Source organism: Gobius niger, assembly GCF_951799975.1.
Source record: "Gobius niger genome assembly, chromosome: 12".
In the NCBI taxonomy this organism is placed as follows: domain Eukaryota; kingdom Metazoa; phylum Chordata; class Actinopteri; order Gobiiformes; family Gobiidae; genus Gobius; species Gobius niger.
In genome coordinates this window covers 23,264,707-23,286,289 of record NC_136863.1, presented here as the reverse complement: position 1 = coordinate 23,286,289, position 21,583 = coordinate 23,264,707, and the positions used below count along the sequence as shown (strand labels likewise).

Here is a 21,583-nt window from a genome sequence, read left to right as displayed (position 1 = left end):
TAGTCATTGTATATAAGATATCACTATTTACTATTTAAGCGTTTTTTTTGCCTCACATTTCCTGCCTATTTGCACACCCTGAGTGTTTCTAAGAGCTGAATGTAACAATTTTAACACTCTGGACTCTAGGAAATGAGAGATTATGTCAAAAATCTTGAAATATCCGTTTAACCTGGGCTCTCTTGCATATTGCAATAGCTTTAGCTTATATTGTCAAAAGTCAGATATACTGTGCTGACTAATTTTTCACTACTGAAAATAGTAAGCTATGGAGGCTTTCCCCGAGATAAAGGCAGAAGCATGAAGCATATATTACTCATACTGAAAACAGCCATTTATCACAGTCACCACAGACCATAGATGAACCGTGGCCATTATATCTCATGCACTAAACAAATGCTCTGTTCTGTCGACTCCTCGCATGCGGTTCATTTGCTGCATTTTAAGCCTCCATGACACGCGCAGAAACGTTGTTTAAATTTCCCGTAACACGAGCGTTCTGTGGTGACCATTTGTCAATATTGAAACTGATCAGAACCAAGAACAGATTCCTATTTCTTCTAGAGATTCTTGTAACCTTAACATTTACTTATTTAAAGGCGCAGTGATGCTCAAACTTTTTAAATCAAGTACAATTTCATAAAATACGGCTAGTCAATTAATAAATCGAAATAAAACCAAAATCACATTCTCAACTTTAGTCAATCTCAATAATTGTCTTTTTTTGCCACATGGTCCAGCTCTATCGCAACATGCATTTGTAAACAGAAGATAACAGGACCTGAACGACTAAAATAGTAAAAAAGGTCCATCTTTATTTCTTTATTACATAACACATAGCTGTATATTTCCATATATTTCCATCTTTTTCTGAAATAACATTTGCATAATCCTGAATACAGCAGAGTGAGCGCAGACAGGCACCTGTTTGTGGTGTTTGAAGTGAGCCCACAAACTGTCACTGCACCGTAGGCATAAACCTAAGAGCACATGTGGAAAGACGGAGATGAAAACATAGACTCTTTCATGGTTTCTCAGAGCTAAATCATTCATATTTGATCTGAGGAAAAAAGCAACGACTTGAAAAATGATTAAATTTGAATGCTTGCAGAGAGTAACCCGAAATTGACACATGTACTGAATAAGGATCAACTTGTATGGTTTAAAAATGAGTCAGTGGATGTTTCATATCACTCTAAACAGTTTAGTGGAAGGTCCTTTATTCAAACCCACAGTGCAGATTTGAACATTGCCATAGAATGATATCACACATTTTATCCAAAGATGACAGCGCAAACAAGTGCACATGGTAAGCGAAATGCTCCCTCCTCCTGACCTTTTCAATAACAGACTAACGCACAAATACACAATATGTCAACGCAATGACCTGCATCTCACTGACAGTGCTTGTGCAATCCGTTATACAAAAACAGACTTTTTTTGAGCATTTGACCCATTATTACTTGGCCAATTACATTATGTCCTAATGTTGCTCTGTCAGCAAAAACACATGGGGGTATTTATCAAAACAGGTGCTGAATAGCAAGTGCAATCTGAGAAATAAAATATCCCATTTTGTGGCCGTGTTGCAAATCATTTAACATTTGAAATGTGGGTGTGAAAGTATAAGGGCCACGAATCTGATATGTAATGAGAGAATGCTGCGTGAGTCAATAATCCACAAATATGACTATGCTTCTTCTCCACATCTGCACGTGCCACTTGTTTTGCACATGAGCAAACACTTGGTAAATGACCTGCATAGAGTTTTGTTTCATTCATGCCTGTTTGACCAATCGAGTCGTTCAGCTCAAAACCCCCGTCTGCTGATGAGCTGTTTACCGCAGCTCGACTTCTAAACAAAACAAAAAACATCAATGCTACAGATGTCATTTTATTCTCTTACAAATAGATATTTTAGACTTAAGACTATAATTTCAATTTAAGTATGTCTTTTATCTTCTCCTCCGGCACAATAGTTCCTGCAGGACTAATAAAGTTATACCGCATCTCATCTCATGAGAAGTATTTTAAAAGACAGAATAATGCATCATTTAAAACAGGGGCCTATTACGTGGGGGTACAGGGTGAACACATTTCTTTCACTTCAGGATCATAAATATCATTATTTAAAAATGATCTAATACACTATCCTGCTGCTGCAGAAGTAAAAACACAACTTGATGAAATTAAAGTCTGGGACCCACCAACAGGTAATATTTGGACTTGTCCTGTAAGAAGCCTTTGTCTGCTCCTGTCTGTTTGTCCAGAGCGACAAATAACCTGCTGTAGAGACACCACGTCTATTGACCTTTCCCACAACATACAGTATCTTACAGAGTCATGTAGCAGGCGAGAGAGAGAGGTCCAGTAGTGGCTTTGGATTCCCTCAGCCGTATGTGCCGTTTCCATGGAGTCGCCAGTCTTTAGGGGCCATTCTGCTAAAATTTAACATCAGCTGTTCTGTTTTTATCACACGAACGAGCAGATGTTTCCAGGAAACAGGAAGTGTGTTGTTTTTGAACCAAATTCATTTGCCTAATTTGATGCATAGATCAGATCTTTAGACTAAGGCTTAAATTCTGAAGAAACTGAAAGGATTTAGATGTAAACATACAATACAACAGGGTAAATAATAAAAGAGCCCGGTAACATAAACATGCTTGCCTTTCTACCACAGCTCAGATTAAGTACTAATAGTAGCTTTAGTAGTAGGAATAAAATGTCATTTACAACAATAAATACAACAATAATACAAGCAATTTGTTTAAACATATTCTTTTTTTAAATTCTTTTTACAAAGAGATTTTTGTGTCCAGACTTAACACCGATTCCACCTGATCAAAAGGTAAGTTAAACCTTTTTTCAACTTGCCCCCACACACAAAGCATGTCTTATTAGCTATAGCAGCTATTTTTAAACTGCTACTCTTGAACTGCTTCACAGAAATCAGGGAGGAATTTACGTTCAGTCGTTTTTCATAGTTCTTTAAAAGGTCCTTTGATGCTTTGTTCAGGCTTTCAATATGTAGTACAACTTTAAGTGTCTAGAATATACCCCTCGGACTAGGACGTTTTGAAATGTAGTTCTACAAAACACCAACAAGAGGGTGTCCCAGTTGCAATGAGGAAAAGGCAAAGAGTTCAAAGTGAAAGTTCGAATACATGCTAAACATGCTAATCTGCACAAGAAGACAGATTACTCCAAATGACGTATTCAGTGCACATGAGGGAGACGGACTAAATAGGATTACTAAAACCCAGGTATGTTTTGAGTAGGATATAACATAAGGAGCTCAACAAACACTATTTTAATAATATAGGCCAAAATGCAAATGCTAATGTCCAAAAGTAGCATAATATGCAAGTACACATTCATACTCGTGTTAGCATAAACCAAGCATCATTTGGGTCTATTGGTCTTCTTTATTTTTCAGGAGTCAGTGTAATCCTGATCAGAGCCATGGTAGACGGCTAGCCACTAATATCAGTCCATGTTTCACACAGGCCCAGTCCAGTTGATGGTCTGTAAATAGTTGGAGATTACCTGCTTCCCTGAAGTAGCTTAAAGGTGACCGTCACTTTGGATCAAAGCCAAGTGACAGATCAGCCTCGCTCTAACCCAGTGATCTAAGGAGGACACTGCCCCACTGACTATATGGACTATTTTTTATACAGACCTCTGTTGTGATCCTCCTCGCTAAAGGATTAGTTTAAGATCCAGTGTTGTAGACTAAACAATTTATAAGCCAACAGAGCTTTGTTTCAGTTTGCTTTAGGAACATTTTATTCTTGTTAATGATTGTAGTGATGAATGACTTGTCCTTTTACCGACATCTAGTGGCTTGATTTAGTATCTTTGCAGACACTCGGAAATGCTTAGCTTTAAATATTCATGCAGTGGATCAAGTTGATTAAAGTCCACAAATAAATCATAGGTTTTCTTCACTCAACCAGTCTTCTGTTGTTTCTTTTGTGTGTGTATGTTTTATAATTAAAAATGGACTGAAACTCAAACTTTCACTTGACTGCGAAAGTATGGCAAGGCCCTCTGTCCTAGGACGACCCCCCCACTAAAGACTATAAACTTCATTGTTCTACTGACAGACAAAGCATAGATCTGTAACTGATATACCTAAGGACTGATTCTGAAGCAATCTAAAAAAGATAAATTGCTATAGCTCACATGTTGATATTGTCGGATTCAACTTTTACTTGATGATCTGTGAGTGATACATGGTGAGAAATTAGACCCTGATCCGTTTAATACTTAATTCACACGGGTTGAGTTTCCCTTAAATAATGCCTGTGTTCCATTTCATCAAAAGGAAAGTGACACATCGCGTTTCACCCCCAAATAAATCCATTAACACTGTCCAGTGACTACAGCAGCACAACCAGGAGTAAGATAATCTTATCAGAGCAAGTGGGTCCTCCGTCACCTCAAATCAACTAGAGGGAAAGAGAGGAGCAGTCAGAGGAAGTCTTCCCTGCACTGACCTCTAGTGGTTCAAATGTGTATTACCTGCTCTACACTGTACTTTTGCCTCAGGCGACTTGTGTGCTTCATGAGAAGTCAGAATTTGGAGAAGTGGGCAGCAGAAAAAAAAAATACAGGCCTTTTGCGCCTACATAGAAGAAGAGAAGGTGGATAACATACTGCTGCTGTCGTTTATATTACACCTTAAAACATATATTTTTGCACTTTACTTCTTTGCAGTTGAACTAACAAACGGGGGAAATAAATTATCTGTAAATTATTTCTGTTATTGCCTTTGCTCTGCCAAATCCCGTCAGACCTGGGAAGCTAAGCAGGGAAGGCCCTGGTCGGTACTTGGATGGGAGACTGTTTGGTAACACCAGGAAGCCTGGCCAATGTAGTGAGTGGTGGTGGTCGGAGGGGCCGATGGCGCTGACAGGTTGCCTCACTTCCGTCAGTCTACCCCAGGGTAGACTGACAAGAACAAGAACCTGTGTTCTTGTTGATAAAAAGGCACCAATGTGACCATAAATGCGCTGACGCGAGGCTTTGTCATCTGTTTGGACACATAGGAATCCAGCTAAGGGTCCTGTAATCAATGATCAATAACTCAAAAACAAAGCTCATTTTGTGTGCACAAACGAAGCACTAACAGATGACACTATTTAGGAGTGAATAGGATACTATGGGGGGGGTTGTCAATAACCAATCATCGATCAATAACTCAAATACGGAGTGCGCACAAACGAAGCACTGACCAATGACACCACTTTGCAGTGAATCGGACACTTATGGGGGGGCAACTTCACACAGGTCCCTCGAACAACTTAATGCTCTTGGCACGAAACAGGTGACCTCTGCTTTTGCTGAAGTCATCATTCAATGACTTCGGTGGTGGTGGCAGTTATTGTAGCTGCCCTGGGGTAGAGAGACAGAAGCGAGCCTGCCATCGGCACCACCGATCACTCGCTCACTCACTACATTCACACATAGGGAAGGTGAAGTGTCAAGCCCGAAGGACACAAAGACCATCTACATCAGTAAAACAACAACCTTAAGATTATAAGACACCCCTCTCCACCAACTGAGCCACTGAACGCACTTTACATGGAGACAGGATGATAATACAGCAATGTACCAAAATGTGGAATTATATTAAACAGGACAAACACCAAATGCACTTTATATACGCAAATATGATTAATCCGTCAAATGTAAATAACCAGGAACGATGATGAGTATTATCTTGGTCATAATATGGAAACAAGGCAACAAGATACATTATTCCTTGCTGTCCGTATAGCTACCATGCTACCAACTTCCATTCTCTCACTTTGCAGGTACAACCGAAAAATGAACTCGTCTGTTGCAACTATTCCAAACAGACACCACTGAAACTTTTGTTCTATTTCGCCTTCAAAGACTTACATTTGCAAAAGCTAATGACATCTGACAGATAGAAAGACCCCGCTTTGTGAACCCAATTGGAAACCTTAAACCTCTCTCCCGTCCCGCGTCTCCCTCTCGCTCGTCTCCTAATTGTCTCTTCGTCTCATTTGGTGGACACCTCTTGACTCCCTCGTTTCTTCTCCTTTTGGGCCAGTCTTTATTTAGAAACAGGGCCAACTACGGACAGAAACAGAACTGGGTCTAACTGATCCCTGGACGCTCCATAAAGGAAAGTGAAGGAGCTCCTTGAATAATGTCTTTCCTGGGTGAATATTCAGGTCTCTCCCATTCACATCCCTTCATATATTATTAGGTATATGAAGGGATGCCTAATATATCAAAATAATGGATGTCAAAATGATTTTTATCATTGTGATAATAGATGTAGCGCAGTGGTTAGCGCTCGTGCTTCACAGCTCAAAGGTTTGATTCCCATCTGGACGGGGCCTTTCTGTGTGGAGTTTGAATGTTCTCCCCGTGTCTGCGTAGGTTTCCTCTACCATTAAAAACATGTACAATAGGCCAGGATGAATTAGAGTGTGTTTTTAGAGTGTGCATGGGGGACGACAGATGGAAATAAGCCCATGGTTACAATCCGGTGTGGCTTGTTTACATGCATGAGACTCGTGTATGTTCATTAACATGCACTGTTCCGACCAAATAAACCAATAAACAAATACATTAATTGAATACATTTCTGAAGGATAAGACGTATTGAGGATGTGTAATCAAAATTCACAATTTCTCATTGCAATTTTTCTCTGTGGCATATTTCTTAGACCTAGAGCATATACATCATATTAGGAGATAAGCACAAAGATTCACTGTTTCAAACTCCTTTCAACCCATGTCTAGAAAATGTATGTAAAATATCCAGTCAGTGAGCACAGAACCTATTATCCTGGATGGAGCTTATAGCTATTATGGATTCTACTAAAGGTAGCGTGAGGCGAGTGGAGCATCTGGGGATCCCCCTTTTACAAGACAGACTCTAATGTCAACCAAAAAATAATACTATATAATTAACAAGCTTTGTAAATGAATAATAAAAAAAAATCTATCATTGATAGGCTTTTCATTGCACCAAAGAAAGGAGTCCCGCATTATGTAAGCTTCTGTGCGCTTACCTCAGCATGTTGCACAGTGCTACATAAGCACTCCACTGTATACTGTGTGAAAGCCTAACACGTTTATTGCATGTCTTACTTATGTTAATCAATATGGGGTTTAAGTAGTGCAACAAATTCAGATGTCACCAAAACCACGCTCTCAACTTTGGTCAATCTTCTGTCTCAGTAACTGAATCCGGTTTGGAACATATTTGCACTGTGATACTGGAGGGAAAAGGATTCATATTTAGTTTAAGCCGTGTCATTTAAAAGGTCGATCTCTGTTCATGAATAATGACACGAAAAGTTTTATTTATCCATTTATGAAAAAACAAAAACAAAAAAAACAAAAAAAGGGTGCGAGCAATATGTTTGTCAGGTCGCCCAAAACCTACATTTAGGAATTGACATAAAGACTTGTAATTACCAGTTAATTAGTCCAAAATTACACCAAGAAGGAAATACTATCCACATGCTTTTGATAACGTTAAAAGCTAAAAAAATAAAAAGGCGATTTAGGACAATACAGGCCTTTAAACTCCCAACAAAGCCTTGCATTTGAATATCAACTTGACACTTGAGAGCGACGTCCTGCTGGGAACGGCTCGATTTAGGCAAATGACCTCAAACCTACGACACTCAACCCACTTCTCTGTCCAATCGTCAGCCTCCAAGTACTGCTGCTGCTGCTTTTCTCCACGAACACCCTGTGCGCCTATTGCAAATTCAAAGAGAGATCCCCACAGGTCTATTGTTAAATTCTTAATTCGGCATTAGCTAATAAAGGGTGCTCGCATACTTTTGTTTTGAGGCAACTATCCTGTCCCCTTCCTAGTTTTGAGGTGCTGATTTCTACCTCCTTTCAAACGTGTGTCCTTCTCGTATTCTTCCAACGCAACGCGACATTTCTATCAACTTTTGAAATACCACCAGCTCCTCCGTTTGAGTCCACGCCCTGAGGACGGCGCGGCCTGTCCTGACCCCAGCGACGAGCCAGCCTGCACGTCACATGACCTCGTCGTGAGAAAAGTCACATGACCTCAGGAAAGTGGGCGTCGTCTGAGGAACTTAATAAGAGCAGGTTCCATTTCACCGGGTAACAGCATCCGATACAGTCGCCCCGTGACGCAACAGAATCACAGCGGAGGAAGGCTGATAAGGAAGACTTAATTTATATACATTATAGGTAATAATTCATCAAAGTCAGGGGTCAGTGTTTGGCTGTCTTAGCAAATACAGCGGCAGTATGATTACAATACAGAGGTTTGCGATCACTATTAAGAGATATATAGGACTATCGGAGCTACGCGATATAACAAAAAAAAATGTCATATGCGAAAACGGTCTTGAACATTGCACTAACGATATTAACACAATGCAAAAATATAACATCTAACACATATATAACACATAAACATCTAGAAGCGGGTATTTCTATTGGTTTGTGCCGACGTTTATGGTCAGCGGTGATGTGTGTTAAGTGCGGATGCAACAAAGTAGGTCAGGTTGATTCAAAAATGGGTCAAAGATGATAACAGGTAGCCCGACAGAAGCCATTTTCAATCGTCCTGTGAGGTTCTTGGAGAGAGAGAGAGAGAAAAAAAGCATTGTTTGTTTGGGCAATAGTAAGGAGTTGTCATGGAAATCTGTACAGTATGTGAACTGGAAAATAAACGTTTGAACGAAAACTAATCTGGAAATAAAATAAGAGTCTCCTGAATGGATTGAACTTCGGAACTTCTCCAGATCTTGGGTAAGGAGCATCAATGGCCTCCCCAGGTTTCAATGCCAACGCCATGAGTGCAAACGAAACATTGTGACTTTGAGATCAAAAGGGAAGAGCAGCGTAATACAGTTAGTCCTTATCTGCATTGGCGTTATTGCCTTTGTTATTGTGACATTGTTGGGTCGTTTGAATTGACGGAGACCAGGCCTGACGCTAACTGGCGTTTAATCTGGTTACACAGGGAGGCACCAGCAGCAGCTCATTTAGCATGTTTATTAGCGTTGTGACTTTTTCATAATAAGCCATCAGTACAATCCATCTTTCCACAACGTAAAAGGAGAAGCAGCGAGAAGGGCTGGTGAAGGTAAAAACAGGACGGACAACGCCTCATGCCAAAATTAGAACGACTCGTGACTGAAAAGGATAGTGGATAATGTTTATGGAAAGACGTTTTTAAGATTCAGTTCACATTTACTACCTAGGAGCTCACAGCTGGGGTTATCAATGTATTTTCTTGTCGCCGAGTAGATTATTTTTCATCACCGTCAAACATTTAAGTTGTAAACAAGAAAAACAGACCACGTGCGGTAGTGTCTAAATATAGCGCATGATTCACCGATTCGTAAAAAGGGTCTAAATTGGCACCGTGTTTTCTCGGGAAGTCCGCCCGGTTTCACTTTTCACTTTTCACTCTGAGCGCCTGGCTGAAACTTCTGAGCATCTTATCAACGCACGTGAACACTCAGGATGTGCAGGGTTAGCAGGTTTTAAACTTGCTGCGACCCTGGAGACTGGACTTTGCTGTTGTTTGGAAGGGTATTGCACTGCCTTTAAATTTCAGTCTTTATAATTTGCTAAATTTGCAGTCATTCACATTGCGATTTTGACACGACACCATTTAGTTAAGATGTCACCTCTCCAGGACATCACATCAATAAACTGACGATGCATTTGGCCGCTGCGGCACTGAGCTAATGTCTAGAAATGTAGCAAGGCCAACACTTTATCGAATGGCTTGCGTTGGGTTTTACATAGAGAGCTACAGGTAACCCAGTGCGTCAGTACATGCAAAGCACACACAGTGTCCTCAGAGTGTTCAAATGACTTAAGCAGCATTCATGAGGTTTCAGCATTTAATCCGAAGAGGCTAATGTTAAACCTGATGAGTTTCTGACGTTAAAGAAAAAAGGACGTTCAAAATAACTGAGGTTTCTCTTCAAAGCTTTAGGTCCTTCAACAAACCCTCAAAATGATCATAAATAAAAAGCTAGGGACAGAAAAAAACCTACTGAGACTCAGACGTTGATCTCTATAATATCAGAAAGCACATGATCATCATAAGAAAGCCGACTTGTTTTGAGCCAGTGAAAGCTATACTGTGTCAAACTTTGAGGGACCCAGTGAGTCCCCGTCCTGAAACGATCTTTATTCAAATGACCAAATCCCAAACGGGTGTTGCTGAGCTACTCATTCAGATACTGTATAAAGGCCAGATGACTGGTGAAATGGTGGCCTAACACAAGTAAACGACAAGTAGCTCTTATGGGCAGCCGTGTTAATCCTTTGCGAGCATTATCCTTTAGTCACATTGTTAACATCGCCGCAACCAGTAAAGGTCACTAGGTCAAAGTTAACCAAGATTATCTCGACAGACTTATGTTTCTACAAGGCACCTAACCACGCGCTAGTGCTGCTGTGAATCTGACATTTATAGCCTAATTTTGTGATCTATTAGCAATTTAGTGGGATGGGATGAAATGTGTCCTAGAAGGTATGGCTCCTTATCATTGAAATGTAAGCCACAGTACATTTAAGGCAAGATAGCCGTGTGAATGAAATGTTGGAAGTATAAAAATGATGTTACTCACCCCATTGGAGCCATCTACTTAAACCCAAAGAGCTGCCACTTTGTCCATTTATTGCTAGCCCGCTCTTTGACACCAGCAGCTGTAATAGTTGCCCCAGTCCCCTTCAACTCTGAGACCGAATCCTCCACAGTGGGACCGTCCCACCAGACTATGGGAAAGGCGCCTCGTAATTAATTTCCGCGCCAATCCATTAATAGCAGCTATAATTAGACAGAGAGGGCCAGATTAAAGAACCACCTGACTCCACATCAGCCGCCACTGCCACCTCTGTATTCCCAGCCCGGGACGTCCAGGAACTGATGCCACCGCAGTGCATTTAGTCATATTTAAGATTCATAAAAGTTAAGAGCCTCAACAGCTACAGCAGAAAGTCTGACCCAAAGCACAGTGAAGAGGTTAAAGGCTCATCTGATCATGTATGAACCCTGTGTTTTAGCAGTGGTGGGTTCACTTGGGGCCCGAAAGTGAGATGCAGAAGCATTTTCCAGCTAGTGACAAGAATGACTTAAAGCCACATGTGTCATCCAGAGTTCAAAACGAGACGTGAAAAGGACAGACCGCCAATGAGAACACGGTGCTAATTTTAGCCTCTGACTTCCTGGTTCGCACTGGAGGAAATGATCTATATTTAGACACACAACAGCACATATTTGTCTTTCTTTCACAAATGTCACGTTACAGAGTAGAACTTTGGTGCCAAATGAAGTTTACTCTACTGCAAGAAAATAAATTGATTGCCACGGCTTTAAATCCTTTTTGATGGAAATTGATAATCAGCCTCATGATCAGTGCTTGGTACAAATATCAAACATGCACATAAATATATATAATATATATGTTTAAAGTTAAGTCCTGTTCAATATGTTTAATTCTTAACCAAGTGCATTTTCTCCAGTTTGAACCCAAATCTAGTAGTAGTAGTGTTTTTTATTTCAAATTTGTTCCTTATGTTGATACATACCATAACAAGAAAAATAAAAAATAAAACATTATAATCCGAAAAGGAGTAGGTAGAAGTAAAACTTATGTTTCCTATCCCTTTTTTACAGATTTTTTTTTCACTATTGTTATAGTAAATTCTTCTACTCTTTTACAGCATTTCAAAGTTACTTGAAATTGAATGGACACTTCTGAATCTGAATCTAAAAGCTTGTTCCCTACGGGGACAATAAAGTATACAAACAAACAAACAAACAAAACAAACAAACAGCCTATAGGCCAGTGTAGCGCCTCATTTGGAAGCCAAGACCCACAAAACTCATCTAAAACGGATCATTTTCCTCACGTTGTCGTCACTTTTTTTGTACTTTTTATCCCTTGCTTTTTGGTCACACTTTTCTGTCACTTTTCTGTCACTTTTCTGTTGCTCTTTCGTGGCTTTATTGTCACGTTTTTGTCGCTCTTTTGCTGCATTTTCATCCTCATTTTCGGCTCATTTTTGTTGCCATTTTGATGGGTTTTTTTTCAAAGAGCTTTTACATTTGGGTGATGACAAACTACAGAAGATGTGCTTTGTTCTGGTGAGGGTAAAAAGGTTAAAATACACTTTTTATTGCATCTGCACTGAGTAGTTGAATGACTTTTTCCCCCCCACGATCATTTCCGCGCCAACACACTTTGTACAAATATCTATCAAAAGCAAAAACTGCAAAACATGTTCTACAGAGGCTGCTGTGTATTTGCCGGCCCTAATCATGTTACCATAGATCTGTGAACTTCCATCAGCGCTGACTGGACAACTGTCAATTATTAAACATGTTTGTTGACAAAACAGGAAACAGCTTATGCCAACACCGAGACACGAAGATCTTACACCTTTTTAGGATGCAACATCGGATGCAGCATCAACCCTTCCATGTTCTTAAGAAGGATGCCAACACGCAGAAACTTAAGACCTACGACCAGGTAATACACTGGAGCAAAAGAAAAAAACATACATATTTTAACTGTTCATCACAATGGGGATAATGATTCAAATGAACTACAAAAGGATCAGCTTTAGTCATTACAAAACAAGACTGCTTTATTTCCCCTTCGCATTTGGATCAATTTACAATGGCGAAAATGGAAATAGTGCCATTTGTTAAACCTGTTCAGCACAATGACTAACGCTCACCGAAACATCACACAAGAATGACTTACTCAAAGGCCACTTCAGATCAAAAGGGAAGTGGAGGTAAATGCGTCTCATGGCTCTACGGGTCCAACAGCACATGGACAAAGATAATCCAGTGTAGTTCCTTCTTTCTTTTTCTTATCTGTTGTTTATAACACCATAAATAAAGCTAATCTGAAACCTGCACCGATGGGCCTATGGGGCATCGGACACACTACACTGGACATCATGATTGTCATTGGCTTTGTTTAAGAGAACTAGAAAAAATATTTGCTAGGATTTCTTTCAATTAGGCACATACAGTATCGTTATCACTTTTAAACTTTGATGTTCTAACTTGTACACTTAATCAAATCTAATCATGTTTAAAAAGATATTCATCAAACATCCGGAACCTAAAATATGTACACACAATGCCATTACCTTTTCCTCAGCCACAGGGGGTTTGATTGTAATCTTATTTAAATCATTTAACCTGGCAAAGTTTATCATTTAAACCAATAAACACAGCTCTGGGGAACGGCTCTTCCTAAAGTCACCTTTTTTAAAATGACACCAGATTGCGGTCGGTGTTCAGTGATTGTTACTGCTCAGGGTTTTGATGGACACAATGTTATAAACTTGTCTTTTTAGGTGCCTTGAATGAACTCTTGTATTAGCTTAATGTTACAAATGCTGTGGTTCTGCTGAGTTTCCTCTATGAAGACAACAAAGAAACAATCAATTCTCTAATTTACTGTCTCTGATGAACAAAAAAAAAAGCACTTCATGACACATTCTCTTATTTATGTTAGTTTGAGGGTCACCATATAATAATATAATAATCTTATAAACCAGCAGAGAAAAAGATCTGATCCAACCAAGCATTTCCAGGCGTTTAGTTTGACCTTCCCAGGTGGAGGGCCCACAGAGGTACAAGTGCAATACAATTGTTGAGTAACACATGAATAACATTATAAAACACTGTGCTGCACTGAAGTCCATAGGCTGAAGTTGTAATAAATGGTAGGTTAGTGTTTTGTCATATCTCGCAGTGGCACAGCACTTCTCCAATTGGCACCTGGACCCCAGTTATGAAGATTAGATAGTTCAAACAAATGTGTTATGAAAATGCTCTGCCATGGGTTCTCAACCTGGGAGTGAGGACCCCAACGGGGGCGATACTTTGAGGACGGGGTGGAGAGGTGTTTGCCAGATCATATGGGAGACATATTATTCTGTGGAAAACTTGCCCTGTGAGGGTCTCAAACACCTCAGCAGTTCTTCCATTGGGGGTTGTGACCAAAAAGGTTTGAGAACCACTGATTGAGACACATGATGAACTAAAGGCATCATAAGTTTAATAGTAGCTGTGTTTGTAGCATTACTATTAACGTAATTATTGTGATCATTAAATCTGTTTTCAATACTTTTCTTGTATTGACTTGAAAAATCTACTGAATGTCTTCAAACATATGATTTTTTTTTTTAATTATCTCTGTCAGGAATGGATACGCGTGGGTGTATTTTCTTTCCAGAGAACGGTGAAAATACTAGCGATGCCCCTCTCTGGATACACTGACCTATTTTCACCTATAAAGCGTAGGACAGTGAAGTGGGCGATTTGCGTTGCATGTAATGGTGTTGCATTCACTGACCTCCTACCGAAGATGCGTAGCGTGAATGGCTTGTTGTTGTGTTGCATTTGAGGGGCTGGTTCGGCGCAGGACACCTCAGCGTTCGGAACAGCAGTAGGTGATGCGTTCGAGGACGTCGTAGATGATGACACCGCCTCGCCGTCCGGATCGCCATGGTCCAGACCGGGATTGTCCTCTGCATCCTGAGGCGGCTTGTCCTCCTCTTGCTCCATGATGGGATGGTCAAAATAGATCTACTGTCTGTGAAGGTTTGGCCATTACGCTACTCTCCTGCCAGTGCAAGGCAACCCACAGTGTCAATATGAAGCGTGGAGGGTTGTGATGGTTCTGTCCCAAAATTTGGAGTAGGAGAGATGGCTGCAAGAACTCAAGCTTCTTGAGGTGTTTAGAGCATAAAATATAGATGCTTGAATAGCTGGGTGTGGCCTGAAGAGCAGTGTGCCAGGAGTGGAAGAGGCAGGTACAAAAATTAAAGGAAAAGAAAATGAGCTAAAAACATAGACATTTAGAGTCTTTGCCCATAATTCAGTGAAAGGAGGTAGACACAATTTACATTCAGCAAAACAAAAAACACCAATGTACAAAAATGTACAGTCAAAAGTTTCAAACGTTAAGATAATATATTAGGTTTTTGAGTGCAGTCATTAGTGCAGTCTGAAGCGCTCGTCCTGATGTTGCTATAAGCTATCTTTTGAATTACATAGAAAAATCTGCATTGCATAGGCCTATTTTAGCATTAAAAAACAAATGCAGTCCATACATCTGAATGGTCAAAAAACATTGCCCACACACAGCTAATATTGCTGATAAAAAAACTTAAGAGAAAAGACCCCACAGCAAACACTAAGCATAATGTTCTGCATCAACAGAAACTATGGGCTGTATTGTTACTATTATTGTTACTATACTATGCGTTCAATTGTGGTCTAGCTGAGGGTTTTTAAACTGACATTTACAAGGCTTGGTCTCAAATCATTGGTTATTATTGCTATAAGGTTTTGCATCTGTGGATTGACAGAGATGCATTGTATTGCAATAACTTCTATAACAAGTAGCCCATTGAACTTACTGATCAAGTCAGTTATAAGAAGAATGTGGCAAGCTATTGAATCCTTCTTACACAAACTATGCTGAACAATAATCAAAGCTACGTTTCATTATGCCTGTTGACAGCTAAAAGTAAAAGAAACAGCATGTACTACCAGCGAGCTAAAACTTTGAGTGCCTGTTCTTTGAAAGTAACGGGGCAATCTCGTTATGACAGCCTGACAGAAACGGAGATAAACAAATGATCAAACAATAAAAACGCAAATAAACTCGTGTCAAAGTGCAGCAGTTTGAAAATAGCAGCGTGGATCAGGGGCTATTGACACAGGAAGTAGCATTTCAGACCTTCCTTGTGCGCTTTTCTCACCAGCTTTGCCTCTTTTTTTTTTTTTTTTCTGCTTTCTTTAGCTTCAGACAGACAGCAACCACCAGGAAGCAACAAAACGCCTCTCTCTCCTACTCCCCCAAAGTCAAGGAAAAAAAAATAAAAAAAATAAGACACTCAAAAAGAAAAGGGAAATCCAACAGGTCTCCGTGCCAGGAGCGTGACTGTGAAGCCAGGTCCCTCAGAGTCGTCTCTTTTTGGGGGTAGTTTGAGAGCCGATCTCCTTCTCGTGAGTATATCTCGTTAGTTTTTATTTCTCCACGTCCTGTCTCCCTCTCTTTTGCCCAAGTCCCGCCCCCTGGGGTGTTTCCTGGCGCTGATTGGCTGAGAGGGTGACAGGTGAGCGCACTGCCACCTGCTGGAGTCGGCCGCGCGGTACTCGCTCAGGAAAGAGAGGAAATGAACTCATTTTCTCCTTCAGTCAAGAGCCGAAGGACGTGACACACTTTAAGGCATTGCTGCACAGGGGCAGAGCTACTAGACTGGTGGGTTTTCCTGCTTTTTGCGTTGTTAGCGAGAGAAAAAGTCAGGGGGAAACGCGCGGTCAAATTCGTGTAGACGCCAGACTGGTGGGCTTTGAAACGCAGGATAATAATCCATGTTGTGTGCAGACTATTATAACATGCTGTAATAAGCTAGATGAAATGGTTTGAGATGATGAAGTGGATTCTGCAGCCTTCCTAAAGCTCTGCTCCTTTTGAATGTATAGGATGAAACTGGAAGAGCGCAGGGGCCCCACAGTGACGGATGGTCTATCAGTGGTTCTCAAACTGTGGTAAGTGTACCACTGGAGGTACTTGGGCTTCTTAAAGTGGTACTCAGGGTCATCTGCAGTGTTGCAATGTCAGCTAAGTGGTAGCTTTACACACGGGTTAGACATATCTAGACAGTAGTTCAGTGTTGGTCTGTTTTAGACCTGGGTTAGTCCTGATTTGATCTTGATCTTGGCCTCATGCCACTTGAAAGGTCAAATATTTCATGAGGTTATGAAAGATTTGAGAACCTATATCTCTAAACACTGATGGTAGGCTGCTCTTCGGACTACGGCACTATTTGTTCAACAATTATTAGACAGAGTAAGACAGAAAAATCAAAAATAACAATTCAGGAAATCCAGGCGCTGAAACTGAAAACCTGAATTGGTCAAACAACAGCATTTACAATAAACGGCACAGGCCTTTAATACCAAAACAAGCATTTCATGTTAAAACTGCTGGTGTTAGCTCTTTCCTCTGAGTTCCTCCTACACCAGTGAGTTTATATAAAGATGGTGCAACAGCCCACACCACAGGTTCAAGTAAAAATATGGGGATCCTTTTAAACCCTTCAAATATGTTTAAGGACAAGGCACAGTAATTTCTGATGTAAACATTCTTTTCATAGGAGAAGAAACAACATCCTATCTTCAGAAAAAAAAACATATACAGTCCAGTACTTTCTATTGTTTCAAATTCCATTTCCAAAACGGGAAAGATGTGGAACTAACTGGTCAAAAAGGATTGAGACAACATTAGAACTTCAGTTTTTGGACATTTCAAATACAAAAGCGTGTCATCTTGGCACATTTGTAAACCATTATCAATGTAATTACAATCACACACTTGTGCACATAACCTTTTGCATTACAACCTGTGAAGTATAGTTTTAACCCTTTCACGGCGATGTATGTGACAAAGTAGATGGTGAGACAGGTCTAAACAGCTCCACCATCAAAGTGGCTTACGGGACTGTGAGTCTGTGATCATGCACCCAGACTACGATGTGCTTCTCAGCTCTGCCCTCTTTACTCAGGTCTTAATGACCGTCCTGCAAAATATTAGCGCCCATCAAACAACAGCGCTGTGATACGTGTCTGTTTGATCATACAGTACATCGTGCTTTCAACTTAATCCAATATATCAACTCTGACACATTGCAGACTTGCACTTAACTGGAGGGTTTTAGACCTGTATCCCTGCAACATGCAAAAGATGAAGTTATGCCAGCTGCTTTTTGGTAAAACAACATCGATAAACCTATTTTTTAAATTATTGTAATATGTTTTATTCTTCTCTATGTACATTTACAAACCTATATGCTATTATCTAGCTTTAGAATAAACAGAGAAGAATAGTCTGGCGTGTCAGGCTGCTTATTATCAGGAAATACACCACATATGAAAATTAAACTAACTCATGTGTCATGTAAACTCCCTCCCACACAACACCTCCAGTGCAACATACAGCTTATAAAAAACATAATTTGAAAATCAACAAATTGAAACTACCGTTGCAGATACAGAAAAAAGAGTCGATATTAGTGCGTATCTTACTTTCTATCACGGTGGCCTCTATGACGGTCTAGGTCTAGGATCAGTTGTATTGGGGGTTTCTGATCACCAGCATCACCATGGTTACACATACATGCCATGCAGAAAATTTACCAGAAACCCTAAAAAAACTACTGATCTGTGAGCGGCCCAAAGGATAGAAAATCCTAACCACCCATACAGCCGCTGGATCAGAGAAAGGTTGTTTTTTTTCCCATGATGCACCTTTAAAGAATTTGTTCGACTGCTATTACACTGTCAATGGATTACGCCGCAGTACATGGAGATTTTTTTTTCCTTTTAAACTTTTGCTCTGTGTCGGTCCTCCTCTCCACAGTTGTAGGTGTAAGTGAGAGTGGGCAAAGCTCTATAGAAGTGGTGGTTGGTGTTACATAAAGACCATTATGAAATCCATCCCTTTTAGTTCATACACCACATGTGTGACTCACTTCCACCAAAGTCTTGGAAAGTAGCGGGCGCAGGGCGATTATGACATCAGATGGGATCAACTTGTGTCAATAGACGCTCACTTGCACTATGAGCTGGAAATAGTATGTTAGCAGTGACCTTTCTTGCTCAATACAATCAATACAATCGACCTTTTCACTACATTTGTTTTGTTCCTTTCTTCCAATAAAGGGAGCTTCTTTTCCTTGCAGTTGTCTCCTCTTTCATTACAAAGCTCTTCCATCAAGGCCTCCGATCTGGCAGCACGAAACTCTGCAACTTTCTTACCAATGTGTCCAACCATCTCATTCTATTTGTCTAAACTTTATTTCCAAAACACCCAAAGTTTTATGGGCTTTTCCGACCCTGATCCTACCAAGTGCCGCACCTCTAACTCTGACACGGGCTGGGTACTTTAAAGTGTTTTTATTCGTGCTTATGCCAAATTATGCATGACATAGAACAACAAAACTGAATAATGTTGAATTTTTATCAAAGACTTTTCAGTGAACAAAACCAGTAGTTTTTTATTACTCGTTTGGTCCTTTCATGTTTAGTTTTGGGAGAGAGATGCCTCAGCAAAAAAAACGCAATGCCATGTATGAGGTTTCCCCGTTGCCAGGGAGATCATTCATTTACTAATAATACACATGTTTTAATACATTAGTTTATTATAACATATTAGGCCCACCTCTTCGCTTGCTTTTCTACACTGTACCCATTGTCAACATATAGGCTCGACTCTGCTGTCTATTCAGTGCAGCAGCAGCCCCATTAAGACGACTGTGTGTGTACGTCTTGTCTTGTTCAAAGGGACCAGGCGCTTATTATTAACCCCAGTCTCTTTGTTGTTGCCAGTGATTTACAGGCGGCTCAGTCCATCTCCAGGTCCATAGGTCTGGTCTATCGCGTGTTCTTCCCTGTTGGGTCTGGGATCTACATAAAAGACCCACGGTTTTCAATCCGTTTACACTGATCTGATCTCACATCTGAAGAGGCCCTCTTCAAACAGCAGCTGCAAAACTCATCAGCACAAAGAAACCAGAACCATTAATGCAGTTACAAGGAGGTAACACGGACTGGAAGCTATTACATGTCACGGGGAAAAAATGGCTGCCACTGATCGGGTTAAAAGCTGCACGAGTCAGTCAACGAGGGAATTTTGGACAGGACAAGCCGTGAAAAACCAAAATATGACTTTCAGATTTGGATGAAAAGGTTGTAGTTTGGCCCTGTTTGTACCACACAGAGTTCTGTTGATTTAATCAGTGATCACAAGACAAGAGATTATAAAACTAGACAATGTCAACTACTGAAAATGATCCTATGTCCCGCGTTTGTGCTATATGAACGGAAATGGACTGTCCTCTTCCTTCGTATTATTAAAAGCCTGCATTATGAACCGAAAGTGGGATACGGCAAGCTGTCAGTCAGATTAAAAGATGTTGAAGTGTTAGTTGTTCTATTGAGTTGCTATTACATTAGTCATAAAAAGAAAACATTGTTGTGGATGGAATAAGTTATTCAGCTGACACAGTGGAACACAAAAATAGACAACCATTCAATGCCTCATTTCAGTCAATAATGCATCTGATAAGACAGAATCAGCCTCAAACACAATGCGACACAGAACTAATGCCACTTTTATTTTCAGTCATGGATCTTGTAAATGTATCTTTGGCCTAATTCTGACCTTTTCATCAGTTCACAAAAAGACAACACTAACCCAATCTTCATGAGGAATACAAATGGGTTTAGCTTTTTATCACATGACGTTGAGGAGACTTGAGAGCTTGTGACTTCTTGCCTTTTTTCCTCTTAATTCATTTTAGTTTAAGGCGTTTTATGTGAAATGGTGTGGAAGGTTTATGACAGAAAAATATCCTTTGGCTTTTTTTTTTTTGACTTGACTTCCAGATTATTTAACATGGTTGCGTACAAAAACATCACTCTGAAGCTGCTGGTTGATTTAAATGATATAATGGGTTTAAAAAGGAAAAGAAACGCTTGAGAGTGGTCCTAATGAATATATAAAGCTGAGACCAGTGCAGTGTGTGACCTGGTTGAGGTGAAGCAGTGCTGGAGGACTGTACCAGGGCTCCCTCTAGTGGAACTTTGCTCATATGACACCGGGGCTGTATGCATACATTCAGAATCCAATACATGCTGGTTGTGGCCTCAGATGACAGGACAACTGAGGCTATATCCTGCTATACAGTTTAAAAGTATTGATTTAGCCCCGATGAGACATTAGAATCAGGGCTCAAAATCACATTCTCTCTCCCTTTTGAAATGGTCTTCCCAAGAAGTAGGCACAGGATAGCCTATTCCTTTCAGCAACAGATAACTTTTTACTATATGATTAAGTCATATAGCACAATCAAACTATCTGATCAACTCTTCAGAGTCAATGCAGTTTTTATATAGGCCAGATTTATGATGTGATAAGAACAAAGTATCATAAAGGCATAGTTGTAGTAGGCATATACATCAAGTTGCTATGAACCTTGGTATTTGCTTGGATAAACAGGCTGAAGGCTAGCCTAGAAAAGTCCAATAGGCTACTTGGAAGGCGTAAAGTGCGCTAAGGCTCATATCTCTCACTCTTCCCTTCTTTATAATTTTCTATTTATAGGCCTATAACAAAGTAGTCCGTGACCATTTTGTTACCGCATTGTTGAAAATGTAGCCATAGTGTGTCAGGCCTCTGCCAATTGTTGAAGCGTTTGGCCATTACTCCCTCTGGCGACAGATAACTGTTATTTTTTTCTTTAGACAAACAGCCCCGAATCGTGAAGTGTAATGAAAAGGCCGTATCCACCTGCCCCCTGCCTGTTCCCACCTCCCCCCTCTCTCTCCTCCGTCAGACAAAGTGTGCAGTGGTCCAGCGGCTTCAGCGGCCAAACTAAACATGGAGTCCGACCGACACAAGGCCGCCTCCGTAGCGCAGCTCGGGCCGCGGACGATGCCAAACAACCCGACAAACTGCTCCGTGTCTCCGCTGAGTTTCAT

At 40.4% G+C, this 21,583-nt stretch overlaps 2 protein-coding genes across 9 annotated transcripts in view; one reads left to right on the top strand and one right to left on the bottom strand.

The window, feature by feature from the left end:
- LOC306971409 (diacylglycerol kinase zeta-like) overlaps window positions 1–14,949 on the bottom strand; it is a 40,634-nt gene extending 25,685 nt beyond the window's left edge. Inside the window, exon 1 of the mRNA XM_079567677.1 lies at window positions 14,385–14,949. Coding sequence (XP_079423803.1) covers window positions 14,385–14,596 — 212 coding nt within the window. The 5' untranslated portion in view covers window positions 14,597–14,949. The remainder of the gene's footprint in view (window positions 1–14,384) is intronic.
- Window positions 14,950–15,516: 567 nt separating this feature from the next.
- phf21ab (PHD finger protein 21Ab) overlaps window positions 15,517–21,583 on the top strand; it is a 29,097-nt gene continuing 23,030 nt past the window's right edge. For 2 of the 8 annotated variants that reach the window (XM_079568548.1, XM_079568545.1), the window contains exons 1-2: window positions 15,518–16,045; window positions 16,526–16,591. In XM_079568548.1, the coding sequence (XP_079424674.1) occupies window positions 16,527–16,591 (65 nt within the window). In that variant the 5' untranslated portion in view covers window positions 15,518–16,045; window position 16,526. Of the gene's footprint in view, window positions 16,046–16,178; window positions 16,302–16,525; window positions 16,592–21,583 lie in introns of those variants that run through there. The other 6 variants (XM_079568551.1, XM_079568550.1, XM_079568552.1 and 3 more) reach the window with 4 other exon arrangements.